The 27,247-nt window shown below is 38.8% G+C and overlaps 1 protein-coding gene across 1 annotated transcript; it reads left to right on the top strand.

Moving 5' to 3' along the window:
• The first annotated feature begins 1,259 nt into the window (after positions 1 to 1,259).
• On the top strand, positions 1,260 to 27,247 carry LOC116640262 (rho GTPase-activating protein 11A-like). The gene is made up of 12 exons (XM_032417136.1): positions 1,260 to 1,531; positions 5,083 to 5,153; positions 7,847 to 7,943; positions 8,860 to 9,113; positions 9,746 to 9,909; positions 10,092 to 10,238; positions 16,944 to 17,018; positions 17,789 to 17,956; positions 21,509 to 21,638; positions 22,553 to 22,661; positions 24,887 to 25,025; positions 25,430 to 27,247. Exons 1-12 carry the CDS (start codon positions 1,403 to 1,405, stop codon positions 27,010 to 27,012), a joined length of 3,066 nt encoding a protein of 1,021 aa, XP_032273027.1. The 5' UTR covers positions 1,260 to 1,402; the 3' UTR covers positions 27,013 to 27,247.

The raw sequence follows: 27,247 nt of genomic DNA, 5'->3' as shown, positions 1-27,247 counted from the left end.
TGTGGGCATGGAGCCAAGCTCCCGACTCCAAATCCCAATGAGTGCCGCTTCTGCAGCTGCCGCCTCCCGGGGACTTCGCATTCCTCCCGCACTCACGTCTCCCATGACAGGTCTTCTTTGGATATTGAACTCCCTATGCGCTAAGATTTGAGCGTCACTATCAGTTCCCCAAATACGGACCGGTTTCTACAGCCGAAGTAAGCTCCAAAAATCCTGCTTTAGGGCTAGCAAAATCAGCGTTTGTGAACCCTGACTCAGGTTGTCTCACCTCGGGTTCCGTAGAACCGGTTTCTGCGTTTGGGGGCCTTCAGCCTCCACCAAGTGCTGAAAAAATGAGAATGGGGTGTCTATTAGATTTCCCCGAATGTATTGTCTCAGTCGCAGGCCAGGTGTATTAAAATACGCTCTAAGAAGTATTTTTCTCCAAAAATATGGCTATGAAGGAGCAAGTGGAACTTAACCTTTTTTTTTTTTTTTTTTTCCATATTTCTTAGTTTTGCCCACCACGCCCTTCGTGAGCGCCGCCTTTGCCCTGGTCTCACTAGACAGGCAGCTCCTGGCCACTCTCTGAGGTCCTGATTTTGAAAAGAGAAGCGGGCCAATCAGAGCGCGGAGCGCTGTTTGGCGCTGCCATTTGAGCCTGGGCTGGAAGTGAGGGTGGGACGGTCGCGGCTCCAGGGCTGGTGAGAAGGTGGAGGCGGAGGCATGAGGAGAGCTGCGTGGCTTCAGTGAGCACACCGAGATGTGCAGGCCGGGGGCCGCAGGCCGGCTGCTGGGGGAGGGAAGGAGCAGCCTGTGAAACGGGGTGACGGCGGCGACCAGCCCGGGCGGGGACCGGGACTGGAAAAGGCGCCTGAGCAGCCGGCTGGTCCGGCGGCTGGGCTAGGGCTGGGGGCACCGGGACTTGAGAGACGAACGCCCGGCTGAGCCTGCCGGGGCAGGAGGGCCAAGGAGAAGGGTCTTTACCGTTGGGAAGGGACGAGGGCGAAGTGAGGTTTGGAGGAAACGGGATCTTAGGAAGTGGCCGGAAGTGTTCGGAAGTGGTGGTGAGAAGCTGGTAACAGGCGTCTGTACACGGAACCGAAAGAATCCGGGAGAAAGAAGGGAGGTCTGTGTAAGTAGCTGAAAGGATCAGGTGACGAGAAAGAAGGTCGGTGTAAGTGAGGGAAAGGTGAGGTGTGGCTAGATCAGAGGGAAGTAGGAGAAGGTCGGTGGAAGTGGCTAGAGGGCCAAGGGAAAAGCCGTGGAAGTGGCTGGGGTCCGGAGCCGGAACAGTGCCAGACTTGGCCAGAAGGCAGCGGCGCAGAGTGCAAACCTCAGAGTGTTTGGAAATTGGAAGACCTGGTGGCGGACGAGGGTCAGGACGCAGATCCTGCCTCGGAGAGTGGGCGACGTGTCCGGGATGTGGGATCGGAGGCTGGTAAGGTTGGCCTTGTTGCAGCAGCTCCGGGCGGTCTATGGCATTAAGGTCAAGAGTGGCCGTGGGCAGTGCGATCGCAGGAGACATGAAACAGCAACCACGGAAATAGTGGTAAGTTCCGGGGAAAGAGGTTTGGGTTTTTTTAAAAAAAAAGAGCCCACCCTGTACCATCACTTATTACAGTTCATGCTAAAATGTTCATTATGTGTGGATCCCAAAGAGAATGTGGCTAAGCGTACTAATTCAATCCAGATGGTCGACTGTGAAATTTAAAGAATGACATTGTTGATTCTTTACAGGGATTTTTGATCACTGAGAAAGTTGCAGGGTTTTCAACCTCACGACGTTGATATTTTGAACTAGATAATTCTTTGAGGTGGGACGTGGGGGCTGTACTGCGCATTGTAGGATGTCTGACAGCATCTCTGGCTTCTACCCACTAGATGCCAGTTGCATCTCCCAGTTTTGACAATTAAAAATATCTCCAGATATTATCAATTTATTGTATTTTGACCAAGTAGCATGTGGGAAGGGAGGCAAACACTACCCACCACCACCACAGTTTTAGAATAAAATTTGTAAAGGGACAAGGAGGATCAGTAAATTTTCTAAATGAGTCAGTAGATAAGGTGTGAAAGAGCATTAGAAATAGGCTTCAGATAATACCTCTGTGTTCACTAATTTGAAAAAAACAAGCTTTCTGCTTGGTTGTCTTTGAGATATAAAGCTAATTTTTAAAGTGAGTAAATTAAGATGGCAGAGTGGAATAATTAAAAAGCTGTTGATGATCTGAGGGTGGTCGAAGTAAGGGGATTTTGAATGAAATTTTATTATCTACTGCGTCATCAAGAATTTCATTGTGAAAAATACAGTAAATTGAATATAAAACATTTTATTTTAAATTTATTTGCCTAATTCTATGGTATTTGTATGTATTTAGAGACAAAAACTAATAAAATGTGCATAGCTCTTAATTTATAATTTGTGAAAGAAAATAAGTACTTGGATAAATAAGCTACTAACAAAATTAATTTGTATACCTCTTAAAAGCTTGTACATTCTGGAGAAAATAGTTTTTGTTGTTTGCAACTTAATGGCAACGTATATGTTTATATTTAAAAACTAGAGTGATTTCTTCTGATTGAAAACTGGTTTTCCAAGATCTCAAATATAGTGGTTTTGTAAGTGTATGAAAAAATTTGAATCTGGATTTTTTTTCACCCCTTAAGAAAATCGTTACCAGGGCACCTGGGTGGCTCAGTCGGTTAAAGCTCTGCCTTTTTGGCTCAGGTCATGATCCCAGAGTCCTGGGATCAAGCCCCAAGTCACACTCCCTGCTCAGCGGGGAGCCTGCTTCTCCCTCCCGCTCCCCAACCCCTGCTCAGGCTCTCTCTCACTCTCTCTCTCTCTCTCTCTCTCTCTCTCAAATAAACAAAATCTTTAAAAAAAATTGATACCTACTTTTAGAGTCAGACAGACCTGAGTTTGAATCCTGCTTTACTCCTACTATGGATGTGTGATCTTGGGCTGTTTAATTTTCCTACCCTTCAGTTTCCTACTCTATAAGGTGGGAATAATGGTATCTCTTCTTGGGTTATTTAGGGGATTTAAAAATGATAAGATCTGTAGATAGGACTAGCACAGTACCTGTCACATGTCACTTATTCAGCTAGTGATAGTTGTTATGGTAATCAATGGTTGAAATCCTAAGTGGTAGTCAGGCTAGAAATCATAATAGAAATACTCTAATAAATACGGAAGATCTTTGTGTTAATGAGAATGGGAACAGGATAAGTAACTTTATTTGAAAACTAGATTTCTTTGGCTCTTTGGTGTTTGTTAGCTAATAATAGTTTTGAGCTTTTAAAGAACAGTGCCAGAAATCTTTTGAAGATAACATTGTGATATTCCAGTACATAAAATTTAAAAAGCAAGTTATTAGTTTTATTTTATGAGATTATGTTATTGTGAGGCCATTATTGAGAATAATACACTTGAGAAAAAAATCCCTGAGTTCTAGGTATGTAGGACCTCTGTAGACTTATAATCAGCTTCAGCATCTGATTTTTGCATTTTGTTTGGTTGTACAATATCAAGAAAATTCTGATTTACCAAAAAAGGGGGTTTCCACACTAACACATTTTTTTTAACAGCTCACCTTGAAATGGTGATCATAACAGCAACAAATATTCTTTGAATGCTTACTCTATGTCAGAGACTAATATAAATGCTTTACATCTTTTAATTTATTTAATTTTCTCTACAACTCTGTGACTTAGGACCTATGTGAAGGTGCTGAGGCATAAAGAATTAATTTGATCGAGGTCATTCAGCTAATAAGTAGAAGAGCCAGGATTTAAAACCTGGCAACCCTGCCACTAGGAGCCTGCTCCCTTAAGCACTATACTGTACTGTCTTCTATATTCATCAATTAAATGGAGCCAGATGCTTGAAAAGGACTACTAAGATTTTGTTACTCTGTTGAATAATTAACAGTGTGAATGATTCCTTAACAAGTGCTTCAAGAGCATTCATGGAGAGCAGATGCATCTAAGCTAAATTAATGTTTATTAGATTAGGTATACCCACTTATTTAATTTTATATAAGCAGATATATGTATATATATGTGTGTGTGTATATATATGTATATATATATATACACTGACACACACACACACATAGATACATACATATATGTATGTACGTATATAGGCTTGTATTTAAGTCCGGTGCAAAACTACAACCTTCTTAATCAGTGACACGTTTTTAAGAAGTTGGAATGCATGCACAAAGATAGTGGCAGATTCTTTATTAAGAAGTGTATAACATACAGATTCCTCTTGGGATTTTCAATGTATTAAATTTGAGTATGAGTAATACATTTGAATATGACCTTTTAAAAATATATTTCAAAGTAGTTAAAGAAATTTGAATTAAATGTTTGTAGAATCCCTGCCTTGGTTACCTCAGAACATAGTTTGAATAACAGTTTTCCAGAGTGTGGAAAAGAAGATCAGGTCTAAAAACCACTTCGATGTAATTTTAAGAAGTACTCCAGGAGTGGCATTACCAATCAACTTAGCCTTTTGTTCACGTTAGTATTTATAAGGTGACAGAAGGGAAGTATAAGGTCAATGTTTATAAGGTTACTGAAAGAAACATAGTATTTTTAGAAAATGTTAGTGTTTTGGCCAAATTTTTTTTAAGAATTTCCTGACTAAGCACTAACTGGATTGATTTTTCATTATGGGATTGGAAACTGATGGAATGTATTACATTGCTTTAGGGCAATGACTTTATTTAATTCCAGTACAATTAATATACAGTGTTACATTAGTTACAGGTATACAGTATAGTGATTCAGCAATTCTGTACATTACTCAGTGCTCATCATGGTAAGTGTAGTCTTAATCCCCTTCACCTGTCTCACCCATCCCCCCCACCCACAATGACTTTATCTTGGCCATTTTTGTGCTCCCAGTACCTAAGGGAATGTTTAGCATATAGTAGTTACTTTTTAACCAAGGTTACTTGTAATAATTATTTTCATTGTCTTATTTCTATTTTTTTAATTTCCTAAGGTTTTTAATTTGCTTAATATTTAAGAAAACTTACATTATGCCTAATATTTGTGTTGGAATAATTGAATTTGCCATTTTAGGGTAAAATATTTGGAGTACCTTTTAGTGCATTGCCCCATTCTGTTGTACCAGAATATGGACACATTCCAAGGTAAGCTAAGTTTGGGATGAAGAAAAATATTTCAAACCAGTGTCTGGGCTGTTTAAAAATAAATAGCTGAGAGGCACCTGGGTGGCTTAATTGGTTAGTGTCTGACTTCTGCTCAAGTCATGATCTCAGGTCCTGGGATGGAGTCCCACTTTGGGCTCCCTGCTCAGTGGATAGTCTGCTTGTCTCTCTCCCTCTGCCCCTCCCCCTGCTTGCTCATGCTCAGACAATCTCTCTAATAAATAAATAAAATCTTTAAAAAGAATAAATTAAAAAATAGCTGATTGACTTACACATTTGTTTTTTTTTGTTGTTTTTTTTTTTTTTTTTTTTTTTTTTTAAAGATTTTATTTATTTATTTGAGAGAGAGAATGAGAGAGAGAGCATGAGAGGGGTGAGGGTCAGAGGGAGAAGCAGACTCCCTGCTGAGCAGGGAGCCCGATGCGGGACTCGATCCCGGGACTCCAGGATCATGACCTGAGCCGAAGGCAGTCGCTTAACCAACTGAGCCACCCAGGCGCCCACACATTTGTTTTGAACTAGCAGTTTGCTCTCTAGTTAAGAGTCTGTTGTCCCCCCCCCCCCCTTTTCCTTTGTGGATAAAAGAACATTTAAGCTAAGATTAAATAAAGTATTTGTAAATATAAATTCTGTAGCACTTGAGCTTTACTGTGTCACTTACTATTTAAAAGTAACCTTTTGGACTAACTGCATCAGAAATTAGCAGAGGAGGGGTGCCTGGGTGGCTCAGTCGTTGGGCGTCTGCCTTTGCCTCAGGTCATGATCCTAGGGTCCTGGGATCGAGCCCCACATCGGGCTCGCTGTTCCGCGGGAAGCCTGCTTCTCCCTCTCCCACTCCCCCTGCTTGTGTTCCCTCTCACTGTGTCTCTCTCTGTCAAATAAATAAAAAAATTCTTAAAAAAAAAAAAAAAAAGAAATTAGCAGAGAAGTTTACATCTTAAATAGTTCAAAGAAGCATGCAAAGAAACTATCTTACCTGTTACTAATTCATTTCCCCTCTATCCAAAGTAGGGTTCATTCTGGCCACTCTAGTTCAGTAACCTAGGTTTTTAACTGATACATTGTTCAAAAGCATTTATTGAATACCTTGCAATCTTAGAACAGTTTTCCCTCATTCAGCATGTAGGTGTTGATTCACAATCTCCATAAGGTAAGCACTTACTATTTTGCTTTTCAAATGACCTATGAAAGATTTGTTTATAATGATTTTCTACCTTTAGAATTGCAGTTATATCTGCAGTAAAGATTACTAAATCTTTGTTGTAATTTCTTTGCCTGCTTTAAACAAACAAACAAACATTAAATTCTGTCAGTTACCCCCTGTAACATTCAGCCATTGCGCACCAGCACAGTGCTATCAATTGCTTGCTGCTGACATCCATTCTAATTTGTGGTATCAGTTGTTAACTACTAAAGCCAACATTGATGGTTAAAAGTTGTTCAATATAAAGAAATTAAGCACACACCTCTAAGTATGAGAAGGATTGTAAGGATTAGGATATATCTGACTTTTCTGAGAGGCAGTGTTAGAGTGAGAAAAGCACAATGCCTTATTTTTGGGCAAATGTAACAGATGGTAGATATTTAAAGTTATGGGGGTGCCTGGGTGGCTCAGCTGGTTAAGCGTCTGCCTTCAGCTCAGGTCATGATCCCAGGGTCCTGGGATCGAGCTCTACATCTGACTCCTTGCTCAGCGGGAGCCTGCTTCTCCCTCTCCCTTTCCCTCTGCCTGCTGCTCCCCCTGCTTGTGCGAGCTCACTCTCTCTCTCTCTCTGTCTCTGTCAAATAAATAAAATCTTAAAAAGAGAAAAGAAAAGAAGAAGGGCTTAAGGCCTTTTTAAGGGTCACACTATCATGTAGAGGTCTGACAGAAAAAGGGGAGCCAGAAAAGGAGTTTGAGAAAGAATAGTTAGGGGGGCAGCAGGAAGTGTCATGAAAAAGAATATTTCCAAGAAAAGCAGGGAATGCGTAAGTGTGTCAGATCCTGGCAGGACAAGTGAAATGAAGACAATTGACCATGGATTGATGACCTTAATATCTACTTAAATATTGACATGATATCTAAGATGAGAACTGTTTTGTTGTAGTAATAGGGGTGCAAGTCTGATTGGAAAGGGTTGAGGAGACACTGGAATATGAAGTGGAGGCAGTAAAAATGACACATCTTGTGCTCTGAATGGAAGCAGAGAAATGAAGTAGGATTGAGAAGGATGTTGGATTAAAGCAACCTCATTGAGGGGCGCCTCGGTGGCTCAGTCGGTTAAGCGTCTGCCTTCGGCTCAGGTCATGATCCCAGGGTCCTGGGATCGAGCCCCGCATCCGGCTCCCTGCTCGGCGGGAAGCCTGCTTCTCCCACTCCCACCCCCCCTGCTTGTGTTCCCTCTCGCTGTCTCTCTCTCTCTCTGTCAAATAAATAAATAAAATCTTAAAAAAATAATAAAAAAAAAAAATAAAGCAACCTCATTGAAATTGTCATGGATAAAAAGATGAGCCAGACAGAAGAATTTAGGAAGCAAGAGAAACAACTAGAATTAACCTTTTATCACAAAGACTGAAGAGATTTGTGACATCAGAGCTTCTGAAGGGGGGTTAGTGCTTGGTCCATGTACTTTGGTAGAAGAATAGGGTTTAGTAAGATGTGCATCTGGCCCCCTAAAAAGATTTCTCTCTTTCAGTTTTCTTGTTGATGCTTGCACATCTTTAGAAGAGCATATTCATACAGAAGGGCTTTTTAGGAAATCAGGATCTGTTATTCGTCTAAGAGCCCTAAAGGTAAGCATATTCTTGAACTATAATTTTTCATTTGTACTACTTTTTTATTTGGTTTTTAGAATTGAAATATTTAAACTATTGCATGAATTAACAGAAACTGAATTTGCAAATAGCCTTTTCTGTGGCAGAAGAACCTTTTTCTCTAAAAGGAATTATACAGGGGTTCCCCTGGTGGCTCTTTTTTTTTTAATGTATTTATTTATTTATTTGACAGAGAGCAAGCAAGCACAAGCAGGGGGAGAAGCAGGCTCTCCACTGAGCAGGGAGCCCGATGTGGGGCTCGATCCCAGGACCCAGGATCATGACCTGAGCCAAAGGCAGAAGCTTAACTGACTGAGCCACCCAGGCGCCCCAAGTGTCTGACTCTTGATTTCGGCTCAGGTCATGATCTCAGGGTCACGAGATCGAGCCCTGCATCCAGCCCCGCCCGCATCCAGCCCACATCCAGCCCCATGCTGGATGTGGAGCCTGCTTAAGATTCTCTCTCCCCCTCTCTGTCCCCCCCACCATGCCCGAACGTGCGCTCGCTCTGTCACTCTCTCTCTCTCAAAAGAAAAAAAAAAAGAATCATGCATTATTTAATGCTTTTTTTTTCAGTTTTGAGATATAATTGACAAATACTGTACAACTTGATGTTTTAATATATGTATATATTGTGAAATGATTGCCACAATCTATATAATGCTTTAAAAATTTAGAGTACTTTCAAATTTGTGGTCCTTTGTTCCTATAAAGTACTATAGGAAATGAAAAAATGTTTTTTGTTTTTGTTTTTAGCCTTTTAAAATGTAATGATGTTTATTAAAACAAGAGTTAAGAAAAATTTATTAAAGCTTTCTAGAGTACAGAAAAGGATAGCTTATTTGCAGTAAACTCTTAAGCCCTCAAATGCTCAAGATTATTATATTTATTTCAGAATAAACTGGATCATGGTGAAAGTTGCCTGTCTACTGCACCTCCTTGTGATGTTGCAGGACTTCTTAAGCAGTTTTTTAGGGAATTGCCAGAGCCCATCCTTCCAGCTGATTTGCATGAAGCACTCTTCAAAGCTCAACAGTTAGGAACAGAGGAGAAAAATAAAGCTACATTGTTGCTCTCCTGTCTTATGGCTGACCACACAATTGATGTATTAAGATACTTCTTTAACTTTCTCAGGAATGTTTCACTTAGGTAAGTAATTAAAGGCTTAGGAAATGACAGGTTGTTAATTAGCTAGATTTACCCGTATAGATAATAACTTAAAATTAAATTTGGAATGAAAATTTTTCTTAAAAATTATTTCCTTACTGTAAGAAGTATACCCTGTATAATTTAAGAGACAATATGCCACATGATTTGTATTTTCTTACTGCCTTAAGGTCATCATTATGAATGGCTTATTGGTGTTGATAGGATTCTTTGTCCATTGAATGACTTCGGATTACTGTGTTTTTGATATATTTGTGTTTTGCTTCTCAAATTTGTCCTCTCTCTCTGCTTGCTGTCAGTGAGCCTGCTTGTTCTACACATACTTGCAGCCTTTTAATAGTTTTTCTGTGTGTGGGTTTGAAAATCAAATAATCCATTTGTATGGAAAAACAAAGTGTGGGCTCTATAGTTAGCATGGTTTTTATGATATATATTTAAACACAGAAGCTATTTCTGGTTCTGTCTTATTTCAAGGCAATCATATAGATGGGTAGACAAAGGGTAGCTATTTGGACTTGTGTTTGATAAAATAAGTCTTCAAAGTGTGCTCAATATGTTATTTTACCTCTCTGTTTCTCTTTGGCTCAATCTAAGAGAACTTTGTTTCATTTAAGGTCCAGTGAGAATAAGATGGATAGCAGCAATCTTGCTGTAATATTTGCACCAAACCTTCTTCAGACAAGTGAAGGACATGAAAAGATGTCTGCTAACACAGAAAAAAAGCTACGATTACAGGCTGCAGTGGTGCAAACTCTTATTGACTATGCATCAGATATTGGTAAGATGAATATACATTATAAAGTAACAGGATTAGTTTAAATGAAGGAGATCCCAGCTTCCTCCAAGTGAACTGTGAAGACAACTATTAGAAATATATACTATTTGAACATTTTGGTATATACTATTTGAACACTTTGAGGGAGAGTAGAGGAAAAATTTTAACTCTGAACATTTTTTTAGGGCATATTCCAGATTTTATCCAGGAAAAGATACCAGCTATGTTGGGTCTTGATGGTCTCTGTGCTACTCCATCATTAGAAGGCTTTGAAGAAGGTGAATGTGAAACTCCTGGTGATTGTAAGAGAAAGCGAAGACAAAGTGTAGGAGGTAAGTGGCAATGGCAGTCTCATTTTGTGGAATTACAGCAATTTGCTTTCATCTAAAATGTGTTTAAACGTAATGAAGCATAAGCTGCGGTCTGTGCCTTCTTGGTGCTTACGGCATAGTTGGAGAAACATGACACATGCATGTGAAAAGCAAAAATGACAATACAATCTAATATTAAATGCTAAATCTTTAGCATAAATGTAAAGTGTGTTCAAAGGAGAAAAAAGTTCCCTGGGTTATGGTGATCAGGGACTCCAAAGAAGAAGTCAAACTGAACCTTCTTGAAAAAATGGGTAGAGTCTAGGGGAATTGGGTAGAGCGTCAGAATACTTGTATCCTATTGTAGATAAGAAGATGCTCTAAAGAAAGATTTGTGTAGGGAAGAAATAATCTATGACTATTAGTAAATAGACTAACATGACTTGAGTGGGGGGTTTATCCTAAGGATTAGGAGGATATTATGGTGAACTCAATGTCAGGCTGAAATATAGCATGAAGCTGGATATTGGGTATTGGTATTGAAGGTTTATGAGTAGAGGCATAACAGGATTATAATGTTTTAGAAAATTATCTGGTGTAAAGAATTGAGATTTGGGAATACGGAGAACAGTCAGGCATGAGATCATGATTTGAAATAGTGACATGAACTATTTAGAAGTATGAACTAACTAATGAAGGAAACATTACCAAGGAAGAAAAAAAAAGACCTAAAGCTGGTGGAATCAGTCATAAGATTTCTTATCTCCTTCTTGATCAAGAAGACAGGCCATTCTTCTTCCAGTTGCCTTAGGAAATTTCTCATCTTCGGGACGTCTCGGTGGCTCAGTTGTTAAGCGTCTGCCTTCGGCTCAGGTCATGATCCCAGGGTCCTGGGATCGAGCCCCACATGGGGTTCCCTGCTCGGCAGGAAGCCTGCTTCTCCCTCTCCCACTCCCCCCTGCTTGCATTCCTGCTCTCGCTGTCTCTGTCAAAAAAATAAATAAAATCTTTAAAAAAAGAAAAAAGGAAATTTCTCATCTTTTGAGTATCAGAACTAATTGTTATTTTGTTTAAATTTTATTTTATTATGCTATGTTAGTCACTGTACAATACATCATTAGTTTTTGATGTAGTGATCCATGATTCATTGTTTTCGTATAACACCCAGTGCTCCATGCAGTATGTGCCCTCCTTAATACCCATCACCAGGCTAACCCATCCTCCCACCCCCTGCCCTCTAAAACCCTCAGTTTGTTTCTCGGAGTCCATAGTCTTTCATGGTTCATCTCCTCCTCTGGTTTTCTCCCTTTCATTTTTCCTTTCCTTCTCCTAATGTCCTCCATGCTATTCCTTTTGTTCCACAAATAAGTGAAACCATGTGATAGTTGACTTTCTCTGCTTGACTTATTTCACTTAGCATAATCTCCTCCAGTCCCATCCATGTTGATGTAAAAGTTGGGTATTCATCCTTTCTGATGGCTGAGTAATATTCCATTGTATATATGGACCACATCTTCTTTATCCATTCATCTGCTGAAGGGCATCTTGGCTCATTCCACAGTTTGGCTATTGTGGACATTGCTGCTATGCACATTGGGGTGCATATGGCCCTTCTTTTCACTACATCTGTGTCTTTGGGGTAAATACCCAGTAGTGCAATTGCTGGGTCATAGGGTAGCTTTATTTTTAATTTTTTGAGGCACCTCTACACTGTTTTCCAAAGTGGCTGTACCAACTTGCATTCCCACCAACAGTGTAAGAGGGTTCCCCTTTCTCCACAACCTCTCCAACATTTGTTGTTTCTTGCCTTGTCAATTTTTGCCATTCTAACTGGTGTAAGGTGGTATCTCAGTGTGGTTTTGATTTGAATTTCCCATTTGAATTTCCCTGATGGCTAATGATGATCAACATTTTTCCATGTGTCTGTTAGCCGTTTGTATGTCTTCTTTGGAGAAGTGTCTGTTCAAGTCTTCTGCCCATTTTTTAGAACTAATTGTTATTAACTGTCTTCATTCTTGTTTGAATCTTGGCTTATATGATACAGCCTTATGTTTCTTCTTTGCCTCATTTGTAGATTCCCCTATGCCTTCTGTGTTAGTTTCCTAGGGCCACTGTAACAAAGTACCACAAATTGGGTGGCTTAAAACAACAAAAATTTATTGTCTCATAGTTCTGGAGGCTAGAAGCTAAAATCAAGCTGTTGTCTGAGCCATGTTCCCTGTGAAACCCGTAGGGGAGAATCTTCCTGCTTTTTCTAGCTTCTGGTGGTGATTGTTGATTGTTGGCATTCTTTGGTTTGCAGCTGCATCCGATCTCTGCCTCTGTTGTCACATGGCCTTCTCCCTGGGTGTCTCTCTGTCCAAGTTTTCATCTTCTAGTGACACCAGTTACACTGAATTAGGGCCTACCCTAATGACCTCTTCTTAAATTGAGTACATCTACAGAGATACTAATTTCAAATAAGGTCACATTCACAAGTACTTGGAGTTAGGACTTAGACATGTATTTTTGGAGCACATAATTCATCCCATAAACTTCCTACCCCAGATACAGATATTCTCAGACACAGATCCTTTTTTTTTTTTTAAGATTTTATTTATTTATTTATTGGACAGTGAGAGCACAAGAAGGGGGACCAGCAGAGGGAGAGGGAGAAGCAGACTCCCCGCTGAGCTGGGAGCCTGACGCGGGGCTCAATCCCAGGACCCTGGGACCACGACCCGAGCCGAAGGCAGACGCCCAACTGACTGAGCCACCCAGCCACCCCACAGATCCTCTTTATTACCCTCTTTTCCTTTGTGATTTCATTCATTCCTAGAGTTTCATTTATAGCATCTAAATAGGTGAACACAGGGGGAGCCTGGTGGCTCAGTCGTTGAGCGTCTGCCTTTGGCTCAGGTCATGATCCCAGCATCCTGGGATCAAGCCCCATGTCGGGCTCCCTGCTCAGCAGGAAGCCTGCTTCTCCCTCTCCCACTTCCCCTGCTTGTGTTCCCTCTCCTGCTGTGTCTCTCTCTGTCAAATAAATAAATAAAATCTTAAAAAAAAAAATAGGTCAACACTGGATCTGGATCTCTATCACTATTGTCTCGCAAATATCAGTTCCACTTTAGTAACAGCTTACTAGGGAGATATCTTCACTTCTGCCTATTTTTGATGCTTTAAGCTCAGCATTTTGAAATGATCATCTTCACCCTCTTTAAACTGGTTCTTCTTGAATTCCTTTTTTTATTAACAGCACCATCATTTTCTAGTCACTGGGGCTTTAAATGGTGGGTACCTAACTCTTACTGTACCATTTATATTCACAGTTTTCAGGTTCTGTAAGATGCTGTCTGTGGTATTTACCGCATCATCTTTACTCTAAGAATCTCCTTATTGATCTTCATGCCTCTTCATTGAATCTGCCCTGCTTATTGCTGTCAAGACTGATGTTCTTCCTGTGTAACTCTAATCATGTCTCCCGCATACTCATCAGAAACTTTCACTGATAAAACTGATATTTATAACCTGGTATTAAAGGTCTTTCATAGGATTGTTTTAGTGTGCCTTTCTACTGTTTCCTCTCTCTAATTTATGCAATGTATACTATACTTTAGTTCAATTCCATTTTTTATTTATTGTTTTTTAGACACTTTGGGCTGTTTTGCTTACCCTATTTATTGATAGAATGTTTTTACTTCCATCTACACTTGCTGTTTAAATTATATCCAGTTGTCAAAATTCAGTTTAAGTGTTTTGTCAGGCATGCTTCACCCCTGCTGTGTTTTTAGTGGGAAAATAATCTCTTTTCTGCGCTGGCATTCTATAATATTCTAGACTCTAACAGTTTTTATATGGTTTTATATTTACTCCTCATACATGACTCTCTTACCTATTATATTTAATGCTCTTTGGAGGTAGAGGCCATGTTTTATACATTGTATCCAGCCCAGTGTTTTATACTTAATGGGCATAAACTACAGAATGAATACAGTAAGTCGAGTTATTAATATTTGGCTTAAACCCAGAGGTACTTTATCTGTTCAAACAGGTTAAAATAGATTATGGAGGGAATAGTTTGTCTTTCCATGCTTCTGATTTTGCTGTGCTATTCTATTTTTTTTTTTTTTTTTTTAAGATTTTATTTATTTGTCAGAGAGAGAGCACAAAGCAGAGGGAGCGGCAGGTGGAGAGGGAGAAGCAGGCTTCCCGCTGAGCGGGGAGCCTGATGCGTGACTTGATCCCAGCACCCTGGGATCGCGACCTGAGCCGAAGGCAGATGCTTAACTGACTGACCCACCCAGGCGTCTCCTTTCCTGTGCTATTCTAATTGTGTGGGGTTTTTTGCTGTGGCTGAGTCTGTTGCTCAGTTGTTTCTTTTCTCTTCAGCTCTGGCTTTTGTTTTTCTTCTTTCCTTTTTTTCTCTTTTTCCTCTCCCATATTAACTTTATTTGTCTGCTCAGGTGCCATGAAGGTTGGCTTTATAAGCCATTACCTGCCATTTAGAGCATAGCCTATTTTTGGCTCTTCATTAAGGTTTTCAGTCTTCTCTGGTTTGTGCCTGTTTCACTTGAAAGGTATAAGATTTCTCAGTAATACACAAGTGGGCTATAGCTGAACTTTATTTTGAGTGATATTTGGTGATTAATCAGGTAAACAGACATATTTAAAGAATTTTTATATTACATTGTGGCTAAAAATTAGGGGTATATTTTTGCATGAAACTAGTTGAAGTCACAGTTTCCTAATCACTAAATCTAATGGGTACTTTTTTTAGGCCTGTATCATTCAGAATCTCTTTGGCCACTTAACTATTTCCTTCCTGATTTTTTTTTTTAATTTACTTGGTTTTTATAACACTGTGCTTTTGTTGTTTCCCTACATCTTTAGCCACTTGTTCCTGTCTTTTAATATTTTATTTATTTGTTTATGAGAGAGAGAGAGAGCAGCAAGCACAAGCAGATGGAAGGGCAGAGGGAGAATGAGAAACAGACTCACTGCTGAGCAGGGAGCCTGACACGGGGCTTGATCCCAGGACTTTGGGACCATGACCTGAGCTGACGGTAGACGCTTAACCAACAGAGCCACCCAGGCACCTCTCCACTTGTTCTGTCTTTATGTTTTGGATTTTCTTTTTCTACCACCTCTTAATTGCTCCATTCTTCCATACTTGACTTTTTTTTTAGACTTTGCCCTCTTCCTAAATGACCTCATTCACTCTTATTTTTTTTAAAACTACCATTGCTGCGCTGATGACTCTCAAACTACTTCTCCAACCCTGATCTTTCCACAAATTGATTCATATCCATTTCAGTGTTCCATAGGCATGTCTAACTTTTCCCTACATAATTTCCTTTTCTTTGGGTGGCACCATTGTCTACGCAATCATCAAAGTCAGAATTCTAGATACTCTTATCCACTCTTTTCTCATTCCCACATCTCACTGATCACTAAGTCTTGTCACTTTGAGCTCCTAAATACCTTTTTTCCACCTCCATTTGCATTCTTCCTGCCTTAGTTCAGATCTTCATCTTTTGCTTGGCTAATTGCCACTCTTCCTTTAGATCTCAAATATCACTTCCTCAGGAGCACCTATAACTCCCCAGTCTAAATCTGTTGTTAAATTTGTACTTCAGACTACAAATCCCATTTGTCATATTTTTATTTCCTTGGTATTTTTCATGGTTTTTTTTTTCTCTGTTAGAGTAAGTTTTATAAAGGCAAAGACCATGTCTGTTTTGATCACTTTTGTATCTTCAGTGGTAGCACTATGCTTGACACATAGTGGGTACAAAATAAATCTTTGTTGAATGACTAAATAACATACTTAGAAGAACCTTCAGCTAGTTAGCCAACCCCCTAACTCTATCATACTGCTGCCAGTTATTTTTTCAAAAATGCAGATCTGACAGTTTTGCCCCCCCTTTTGCCTTTGGAGAAGTTCAAGTTCTTCAAAATGACATAGAGGCCTTTTTCCAACTAATGCACAAGACTTATCTCTTACCATATCCACTGCTCTGTTTGCTCTAGCAGTATCAAACTACTGGTTTCTAGCATACATAAATCCTGTCTTTTCACCTACGTGCTTTTGCATATGCTATTCGCCTTGCCCAAATGCTACCTTCTTACTAAATCAACACCTGCTAATCCTTCAGAACACTGTCCAGGTTTTGCTTCCCCTGCCAAGCTTTCTCTCTTGTTGCCATTTCTTCTCTTCCTCAATAAGTAATGATTTTCTCTCCCATTCTCTTTCTGTACATTATACACATTTGTTTTACACATATTCTATATTGTATGTCATTTTTTTTTTGAGAGAAGAGATGGGCATGTAAATTGGGAATGTAATCAAAATAAATCTTTTAGTTTTTTTCCTATTTTGAAATAATTTCTTCTAAATAACCTTAAGTGACTTTAAAATGTAGGGGTGCCTGGGTGGCTCAGTTGGTTAAGCATCTGCCTTTGGCTCAGGTCATGATCTCAGGGTCCTGGGATTGAGCCCTGTGTCGGGCTCCTGGCTCAGCGGGGAGTCCGCTTCTCCGTCTCCCTCTCCCTCTGCCCCCCAACCCCCACTCATACTCTCTCTCAAATAAATAAAATCTTTAAAAAATAAAAATAAATAAAATGTATAAGCTGACATAAACTTAGATGCTGGAAAACCACAAACATCAAAATGAATTATTGGTGAAAGATAGGTAAATGTTAAATTATAATTGATTATATGATTATATGTGTTTTGTATTTCAGATTTTGTTAGTGGAGCATTGAATAAACTTAAATCTAACAGAACACCCTCCGTTACACCTCAACAAGAAAAAATTGGTAGGTATTATATATTTTGTATTTAAGTGAAAATTTCTGTATATTATACAAAAAGTAACCATTACCTAACTTATTTTGGTTTAATCAAATCCAAATATTATTTTAAATGGAGATATGGTACTATAATTGTGTTGTGACATTGCTAATTACATTGGATATAATGAACCCAAAATTGTAGGTAAGAATTTCTTTTAGTTTGTTGTTACATTTTTGGTCTTTTAAATCATGCTTTTCTGTTGAATGTAAGTTGGATGCTGTTGAATATGTGAAAATAACTCAAATTTCATTTTTGTTTTGGAACCAGAATTTTATTAGCGTATGTTACCATTTTTATCTTGGTTTGCTTCTGGCTGAAATTAGGCCAATAACATAATAACAGACAATATGATCATTTGTTTTGTTTTTCAAATTGAAGAAATTAAGTGGTTAATATTTAGTTGTGATGAAAAGCAAAACTATTATGTAGATCAGTTTGTTTGATCTCCTTGATTATTATTTTATTCCATATATTAATATTCTTTAATGTGGATTATATGCATCTTTCAGTCTATTTGGTTTAAGTCACTATTGTTAATCTTGCCTTTTTGTGACTTCCCTGTTATCATTTTAAATAATTGCATGGTGTTAATTTGGTTATAACATATATTTGATAATGTAAACATATTCTCACATTCTTTGGTTAGCTCTAAGTAACTACTTTATAAGAAGAAATTACGTAAAGCTTTTGTTTTTCCCACAGAATTGATAAAATAAAACAATTTTTTTTTCAGCCCAGGTATCCATATCACCCACGATTCTTACACCAAATGCTAAGCGTAAACTGCCAGTGGATTCGTCTCATGGTTTCTCAAGTAAGAAGAGGAAGTCCATCAAGCACAATTTTAACTTTGAGTTGTTACCAACTAATCTCTTCAGTAGCAGTTCTACACCAGTATCAGGTAGCAAAAAGAATTTATATAATTGGGTTGTAAACATTAACATGAGTGTCTATTCTGAGCAAAGTGCTATTTCATATTAATGTCACCCCTTTTAGGAACTATGGCTTTATTCAGTTTATCAGATCTTTTAATTTTTATAAAGTCCCCTCACTTTTATTTTATTCTATTTTATTTATTATTATTTTTTTTAAATATTTTATTGGTTTTTATTTTGAGAGAGAAGAGATAGTGAGAGAGAGCACGAGCCGGAAGGAGAGGGAGAAGCAGGCTCCCTGCTGAGCAAGGAGCCCAATGTGGGGCTCGATCCCAGGATCCTGGGATCATGACTTGAGCTGAAGGCAGCCGCTTAACTGACTGAGCCACCCAGGTGTCCCGTCCCCTCACTTTTAAAATAGACACTGGCTCTGTATAATTAATGTGTATATGTGTATGTTGACTGACCATGCCTATTGAAAGTTATGATAAGTAACTTAGAATGAGAGTTTGGGCTTCTGTGTATAGCACTGGTTCTCGGGTTTTAGGTGATTGGACATCCTGAATTCTATTTTAGTTACTTCCTTACTCTCTGATCCATAGCTATGACTGTATTGTTATCTCCTGTTGAGGTTGCCAAAATTTGATTTTCCCTAAATGCAGGGTGGTGGGGTACTGCCATTGGAGGAACCATTGTGCAGGTAAAGGGGGTATATTTTTTAGTTTTATATTCAAGTAGATTTTATAAAAGCTTTAATAACTTGGTTTACGCTGTTCCTTATGACATGGTTTCCAGATTCTTTACCAGCCCAGCCATTTTCTTCCAAATGACTTAAAAGTTCCTAATATAGCCACCCAGAGCCGCCAGAGAAAAATATAATTTTGCTAATTTGAATACCAGATTTTTGTTAGTATGGTCTTAGATTGAGTTGGCTCCTTTAGCATGTACAGAATACAAGTTGGCTCATGGTTAATCTTACAAGTTAATGTTATGATCAACCCAAAATGAAATGAAATCCTGAGTCCTCTATCTCCTGTTTGTCTCACATTTCATCAAAAAGTGAGTGATCTCTAATTCTTCTGGTTTTTATTGATTTCAGACAATGTTGAGAGTTTTACTTTAAATTTGTTAGCTAGGTTAAGAGATCTTTCCAGAAGCCTCCGTTTAGTTTCTATTATCCAAAAAGTCTAGATTTTCCTTGTTTGTTTTATTAGAAAGTTGAACAGAATAGCAACTTGTTGTTTTTTTTTTTTAAGATTTTATTTATTTATTTGAGAGAGAGGATGAGAGGAGAGAGAGAACACATGAGAGGGGGGAGGGTCAGAGGGAGAAGCAGACTCCCTGCAGAGCAGGGAGCCCGATGCGGGACTCGATCCAGGGACTCCAGGATCATGACCTGAGCCGAAGGCAGTCGCTTAACCAACTGAGTCACCCAGGCGCCCTAGCAACTTGTTTTTTATGGTCCTTCACAGGATCTCTGTGTGTGGTTTGCTAAAATGTAATGATAAGACATATCATTGTAATGATAAGATAAATACAGACATATCTGAAGCTATGTCTGTATTTCTTTCAGTATTCAGAGGTTGGAGACTTGAATTCTTTTAAACTAACTTAGTGTTTTCTCTTTCTCTCTCTTTTTTTTTTTTAGAGAAAGAGAGAAAGAGTGAGAGCAGAGGGGGAGGGGCAGAGGGAGAAGGAGAGAAAGAATTTCAAGCAGATTCGGTGTAGAGTCCAAGGCTGGGCTTGATCTCATGACCCTGAGATCATGACCTGAGCTGAAATCAAGAGTCTGAGGCTGAACCAACTGAGCCGTCCAGGCGCCCCTAACTTAGTGTTTTCTTAGCTTTTTCGACTTTGGAGGACTGTTTCCAAATGGCCAGTGTGAATTGTAATTCTATCTGCCTTTTTGCTTATTATAAGCATTATAACATCTGCTTCAAGAAATGAACCTACTGATTCCTTCTCTCCAAGCTCCCAAAAAGTAGTTTAAACATTCTTGTGTTACTGGAACATTAGTATGAGCCTGCTGAATCAATGATTTTTTTTTAATAAAAAAATCAAGTTCAGGGGCACCTGGGTGGCTCAGTTGGTTAGGCGTCTGCCTTCTGCTCGGGTCATGATCACAGGGTCCTAGGATCGAGCCCCACATCGGGCTCCCTGCTCGCAGGAGGCCTGCTTCTCCCTCTCCCACTCCCCTGCTTGTGTTCCCTCTCACTCTCTCTCTTCTCTCTGTCAAATAAATAAATAAAATCTTTTAAAAAAAAATTTAAAAATCAAGTTCAATAACAATAATCCTATTATTTTAACTCACCATTTTCTTTCTTTCTCTTTTCCTTCCTTCTTTCCTTCTTTCCCTCCTTCCTTCCTTCCTCTCTTCTTCTCTTTCTCTCTTTCTTTCTTTTTTTTTAAAGATTTTATTTATTTGAGAGAGAGAGTATGAGCAGGAGGAGGGGCAGAGGGACAAGCAGACTCCCCACTGAGCGCAGAGCCTGGTGCATGGCTCCATCTTAGGACCCTGAGATCATGACCTGAGCTGAAGTTAGACACTTAACTGACTGAGCCACCCAGGCACTCATGAAAAGATTCAGTTTCTATATTTGTCTAATTTAATTACAAAAATTATATTTTAATCTTAGGGAACAATAACACATAAGTCTTTATTACCAAACACTGCGTTTATATTATTAAGAAAAATAATAATATAGTTTACATTTACTGATATTTTTATCAGACCTGTGAAAAACGGGTGAGACTGGAGCCATCTTAAAACAGAGCTAGAGTGGCCACTGCAGAGAAACTGCCTTACGCACTTTTTTTTTTTTTTAAAGATTTTATTTATTTATTTGAGAGAGAGAATGAGACAGCACATGAGAGGGGGGAGGGTCAGAGGGAGAAGCAGACTCCTCACGAGCAGGGAGCCCGATGCGGGACTCGATCCAGGGACTCCAGGATAATGACCCGAGCCGAAGGCAGTCGCTTAACCAACTGAGCCACCCAGGCGCCCCGCACTTTTTTTTTGCTGTTTGTTTTGTTTTGCTTTTTTGTGGGTTTTTTTTTTTAATTTTTTAAAAATTTAAATTCAGTTAATTAACATATTATTGGTTTTAAAGACAGAGGTTTTAACTTACCATTTTCTTTGGCCTTACTTTCTCAGCCACAATTCAGTAAATTCCATTGCAAAATTGAAAATGGATTGGTTTCTAATTTTGGATAATAACAGATATGTGCTTTTTTTAATATAAAGGCAGCTATATTAATCTACAGTCCACAGAGTACCTATTTATGATTTTTTTCTATATTAATCTACACTCCATTATTAAATGAGTTTAAAGCAAAACTTTAATATAAAAATCATGTTTAATCTGACCCTTAATTGGCAACTAAAAAATAAGAAATTGATACTTTTTTTTTAAAGTTGAATTGGGTTTATTTGGCTTCTGAAGTTGCTAACCAGAAATTATGTGATTTTGTTATTGCATAGGGTTGGAAATTAAGACTTTAAATCTAATTGCTATTAATATTTTATACTTTGGAAAGGAAGTATGGGTGGTATATTACATGTGGTTATATTTTTATAGTTCCCTTTGATACAAGCCCAGAAGGATCATCTCAGAGTTCAGTCTCTCCTGTAACCATCAGTGGAAACCGTTTGATTAGTACAGGTGTGCTAAGGCGAAGTAAGAGGATTGCAGGCAAAAAAGTTTGCAGGTAATAAATCCAGGACATTTTGTTTCACTGGTATATATAGTTAATAAAATATTTTGTTTGTCTTTCTGCTGAAAATCATATTTGAGTCATAATTTTTTTTTAAATTTTTTTTTTTTTTAAAGACTTTATTTATTTATTTGACAGAGAGAGAGACAGCGAGAGAGGGAACACAAGCAGGGGGAGTGGGGGAGGGAGAAGCAGGCTTCTCGCCGAGCAGGGTGAGCCCAATGCGGGGCTCAATTCCAGGACCCTGGGATCATGACCTGAGCCGAAGGCAGATGCTTAACAACTGAGCCACCCAGGCGCCCCTTGAGTCATAATTTTTAAAAATTCCCCCTGCCTTTATTATCTTATCAATCAGCTGCCCTTTATATATCCTCCAGAGAATGACTTCTAATTTGAGTCCACTTTGCTTGCTTAAAATCCTATTGTATGTTGATGTGTGTAATTTTTTAATTTCCCGTTAATTTGTAGGCTAGTCTGTTCTTTTTAAAAAAATTTTATTTATTTGAGGGGGAGGGGGAGGGGCAGAGTGAGAGGGAGAGAGAGAATCCTCAAGCAGACTCCCTGCTGAGCGTGGAGCCAGACATGGGGCTCAATCCCGGGACCCTGAGATCATGACCTGAGCCGAAATCAAAACTGAGCCAACCCAGGCGCCCCCAGGCTAGTCTGTTAATGATTCTGTTTTATAAGTGACTAAGTAACTCTTGTGATAAACAGGAGAGGCCATTTTATATACAAATATAATGCATACATTAAAGCTTAACTGATTGTAGAAAATTATTACTCTGTTTAATTACTAGCAATATAATTTGCTCTGGACTTTCAAATTGCATTTTGCAAGAATGCCTCCAGTTTTTATGCTAACATTTTTTTTTTTTAATGCTGACGTTTTTAATCCCATGCTTTTTTAGAGTGGAATCAGGAAAAGCAGGCTGCTTCTCTCCTAAGATCAGTCGTAAAGAAAAGGTCCGAAGATCTCTTCGTTTGAAATTTAGTCTGGGGAAAAGTAGCAAAGACACAGTAAGTGTCTTTCACCATTTCATTGATGTTCATATTAGCATAAAGCTGTAGACTTGATGGTAAAAGACACTCTTAACCCTGCCTCTCCAGCTACTGTCTCTTTCTCTAGTCCCCTTTATACCAAACTCTTACACATGAATTGATATCTACTGTTCCCTCCTTTTCTGTTCTGCTTAAATTGATTCTAATGAGGCTTTCATCCCCAACAATCAATGCAGCTGCTTTCAAGATCACCCATGAATTCAGTGGTGCTCAAACCAGTGGACAAATAACAGTCCTTACTAGACTTGTCAACAGCATTTGACGTGGCTAATCACTTGCTCCTCTTTGGCATACTTTCCTTCCTTGCTTCAGGGGCACTTTACTTATGATTCTTCCTTCTTCACTGGTTACTTTCCTAATTCCTTCACATTGGAGTGCCCAAAGAGTTGCCTTTTCTCTTTCTACTCACTCAAGGTGCTCATTAGCTTTAAACATCATATATTTACTTAAGACTTCCAAGTTTATATCTCTAGCCCAAAATGCTTTCCTGAACGACTTGACTGTTTCTTAACATCTGCCTACTTCTCTACTTGATGTCCATCCAATAGACATCTCAAGTATAAGCTGTCCCAAATAGAGCTCGCAAGATGCATTTCTTCACTGCTGCTGTTTCTCCACTCCTCCCCCTCTCCACCAGCCACATCCCCACCTACAGTCGTCACCATCTCAGCTATGGCAACTCATTCTTCCAGTCACTTAGGCCAAAAACCATGTAGGCATTCTTTTTTTTTTTTTTTAAAGATTTTATTTGTTGACAGAGAGAAACAGCGAAAGAGGGAACACAAGCAAGGGGAGTGGGAGAGGGAGAAGCAGGCTTCCCGTGGAGCAGGGAGCCCGATGCGGGGCTCGATCCCAGGACCCTGGGATCATGACCTGAGCTGAAGGCAGACGCTTAATGACTGAGCCACCCAGGTGCCCCCCATGTAGGCATTCTTGACTCCTCACTTTCTCACACGTCCTGTGTAAACCATTAGGGAATCTTGTGTCTCCTCTGCTTTTAGAGTATATCCAGACTGAACAATTCTCACTGGTACTACATTTCTAATATTCTATGAATTCTGTCATCTCCAACTTGGTTTACTGCAATAAGCTCCTACTAGTAGGTCTACCTCTACCTTGCTGTAATACTACAGCCAAATTGATCCTTTTAAATCCCAAGTAAAGTCCTGTCACTCCTCTGCTCAGAATCCTCCAGTGACTCCTCATTTCACTCTGAAAAAATGATAAAGTTCTTATGTTTACATGTACCTCTCCACAGGACTGGAACCAGCCTGCCTTTCTGAGTCCTCCTCTCACCACTCCCTCTAGCTCACTCAGCTTCTTGCCTCTGTGCTGTTTGTCAAATGTGCCAGACCTGGTTTCGGCCTCGGACACTGCCCTGGTCTTTCTTCTCCCTGGGATAATATTCTTTCCCCCTTTATCTTCATGGCTCTCACACATTTTTCCTTACTCACAAATCATCTTCTGATCACTCTGTTTAAAATGACACCCCACCATAGGCTTCTTACCCTGCTCTACTTTTCTCCATAGCATTTCTCACCTTGTGTATTGTATAATATACAATATAATTTACTGGTGTTCTTGTCCTGCTCGAAATCTCCCCATCTAGAATGTAAATTCTGAGGGTAAGATTTTGATCTGTTTTGTTTTGTTCACTCACTGTTGTGAGCAGGTCCTAGCATAGAGTCATCACAAAAGAAATTATTTCAGTTAATATGTGAGGTTGTTTTTATTTTATTTTATTTTATTTTATTTTTAAAGATTTTATTTATTTATTTGAGAGAGAGAGAATGAGAGAGAGCACATGAGAGGGGGGAGGGTCAGAGGGAGAAGCAGACTCCCTGCTGAGCAGGGAGCCCGATGCGGGACTCGATCCAGGGACTCCAGGATCATGACCTGAGCTGAAGGCAGTCGCTTAACCAACTGAGCCACCCAGGCGCCCGAGGTTGTTTTTATTTTAGATCATAAAATACCAAGTAATAGCCAAGTCAGATGCTTACAGTTTTCATCAACATGCATTCAAGTATATTTGTGTTTGGTATGAAATTGTTTACTTTTATATATCTTTTTCAATCAGCTGTAGAGGATTTTGATAACTACAAAAATTTACTTTGTCTTAGTATTTGAATTAACTAGGTTTATTTCTTAACCAAAACCAATTTCAGTTTTTCTTTTCTGTACAGAATGGGTGTTTTGGTGTCGACAGACATGAAAATGTTGGTCGACGACTTGCAAATCAACAAAGTTTAAAAAATAGGATTGAGTCTGTAAAAACAGGTCTGCTTTTTAGCCCAGATATTGATGAAAGATTAACAAAGAAAGGTACAGTTACATATTTTTAGTTTTACCCAAAAAGCCTACTTTCATTGCTTTTCTGAAAAAGTTTTTCTGGCTTTCTTGAGATATAATTAGATATAATTGACATATAAGCTTCAGTTATTTTATCGTAAAATATATTAATTTACTGTTCTAGAAATTAAAAATTCATGTTTGAATAGTGAAAATATTTGAATTGGCATCGTATTTTTGTCTGAACAATTGGAAGATGCTTTTAAATATAAATACAAAAATGTTTGACATTTTTATATTAAAAATTATTTCTTTATAACAAATCCTTAATTTATTGAAATTTAATGTTTAATACCTTTATCTGCCATGTGTTTGAATAATATTTCAAATATGTTTCAAATATAAATGATTGAAAAGACGGAACTGTTTTATTTTAGGTTCAAAAAAGATCCATAAATCTGAGGAAAACTTAACTCCAGAGTGTCTAGATGGAACAAGTTACCGGATGTCTTGGACAGGACCTAGTAATTCTAGTTTTCAAGAAATAGCTGCAAATGAAGTTTCTCTGATCAAAGGAAACCTTGAGGTGAAAAGCTCTTTGGAGCCTGATACTACGGTTGAAAAGTCCCCTGTTCATTCATATGAATTCAGCCCTTCTAACGTACATGATAAGCATAACAACAGTGTAACTGGAAGCTCTCTTAGTGGGGATGAAAATAACTTGACCACAGAGACTTTGGTGAAAATTCAGAAAGCATTTTCTGAGTCTGGAAGTAATCTTCATGCATTGATAAATCACAGGCAGTCATCAATAACTAATGTGGGGAAAGTAAAGCTAAATGAAACATCTTCTACAGAATATAGCCCAGAGAAAAATCTATTTGAAACTAGTGATTTGACTGTGATAGAATCAGATGAACATCAGACTAAAACAGATGAAAATAGTTTTTCAGAACAAGACATCTCACTACATCAAACTCAAAAATCAGATGGAGAAGCAACTATAACATTTTACTCAACTCATATGAAGATTGAACATGAGAAAAGCATCCATTCAGATATACCTAGAGATCACTCAGTCAAGCCAGAATTGCCTAGTGATGAACACATAAAGAAACAGCAGTCCCCAAGGGATAAACTAAATACTCAGTTAAAGGAGAATGAGAATATGATTGAAGAGAACTTCTTACTGAAATGTGCAGCTTCTAGGGAGGATGCAGCTGACCTCTCTTCCTCAGAGCAGATTACATGTAATATAACAAACTTGCCAAAACCGAGGCCTGTGAGAATCATTCAGCAGCAGTCACTGGGGGGAAACTGCCATACAACCAGCCCTGAAAGCTCACAAATGACAGAGCACGGGAGGGTGTCAGACCACATACAGTGGTTTAACAAGCTTTCTCTCAACGAACCAAATAGGACCAAAGTTAGGTCACCTCTTAAGTTTCAGCGTACACCTGTCCGTCAGTCTGTCAGAAGGATTAACTCCTTGTTGGAGTACAGCAGACAACCTGTAAGGCACAAATTGGCAAGTCTTGGTGATGCTACGTCTCCTCTGGTGAAATCAGTGAGCTGTGACAGTGCTCTTTCCTCTGGTATAGAAAGTACATCAAAAGATTTGTTGATTTCACGTACCAAATCAGGTCCTAAAGAACAGAAGTTTACAGCATGTGAACAACCAAATGTTGATGCAATTTCAAAATCAGGCATGGAGTTAACTTATAAGTCTTTTTCAAGGATGAAGAGGTACCCAGACTCCAAGAATGCTTCTCTTGGGTCTACCAGAATTTGTAAACAGGAAGTAGTATCTGATGGCCAAATTAAGGTTCCCTTGGATGACCTGACAAATCATGACGTATTTAAATCTGTTGTAAATAATAATATGGGCTTTTCTCCTGGGATAAAAACCAGAGTCCTTAGGAAACCGTCAGAAAAAGAAAGGGTCTGGTATAAAGGTTCTCCAAAAAATCCTATTGGCAAAGCTCAGCTACTACCAACGAGTAAACCTGTAGACTTGTAATTGATAAATGTTAATACTTGTTAATGTAAATACAATTAGCGGTTGGTGATAGGACTGGCAGGATAATCTGCATGTTAGTTTGTTAGCTCAGGAAGATGAAGTGATAGATTTTAATTTCACTGCACAAGCAACTTGAATTCTTATGCTTGTATAAATGACTATTCTGTTTTTCTTAATTATGGCAGTATTTAAACTTGTGATCTCAAAGCAGAGGTTACACTTTTTGAAAGAAATT

Source organism: Phoca vitulina, unplaced genomic scaffold (assembly GCF_004348235.1).
Source record: "Phoca vitulina isolate PV1807 unplaced genomic scaffold, GSC_HSeal_1.0 scaffold20, whole genome shotgun sequence".
In the NCBI taxonomy this organism is placed as follows: domain Eukaryota; kingdom Metazoa; phylum Chordata; class Mammalia; order Carnivora; family Phocidae; genus Phoca; species Phoca vitulina.
Note: the sequence above shows the minus strand (reverse complement) of the source record. Positions and strands in the feature narration are given on the sequence as shown.

Coding starts and splice junctions, on each gene's coding strand:
- LOC116640262 (XM_032417136.1), top strand. CDS start 1,403: ATGTGGGATCGGAGGCTGGTAAGGTTGGCCTTGTTGCAGCAGCTCCGG. Junction 1,532..5,082: donor CAGCAACCACGGAAATAGTG/GTAAGTTCCGGG, acceptor TTGCCATTTTAG/GGTAAAATATTTGGAGTACC. Junction 5,154..7,846: donor GAATATGGACACATTCCAAG/GTAAGCTAAGTT, acceptor TCTCTCTTTCAG/TTTTCTTGTTGATGCTTGCA.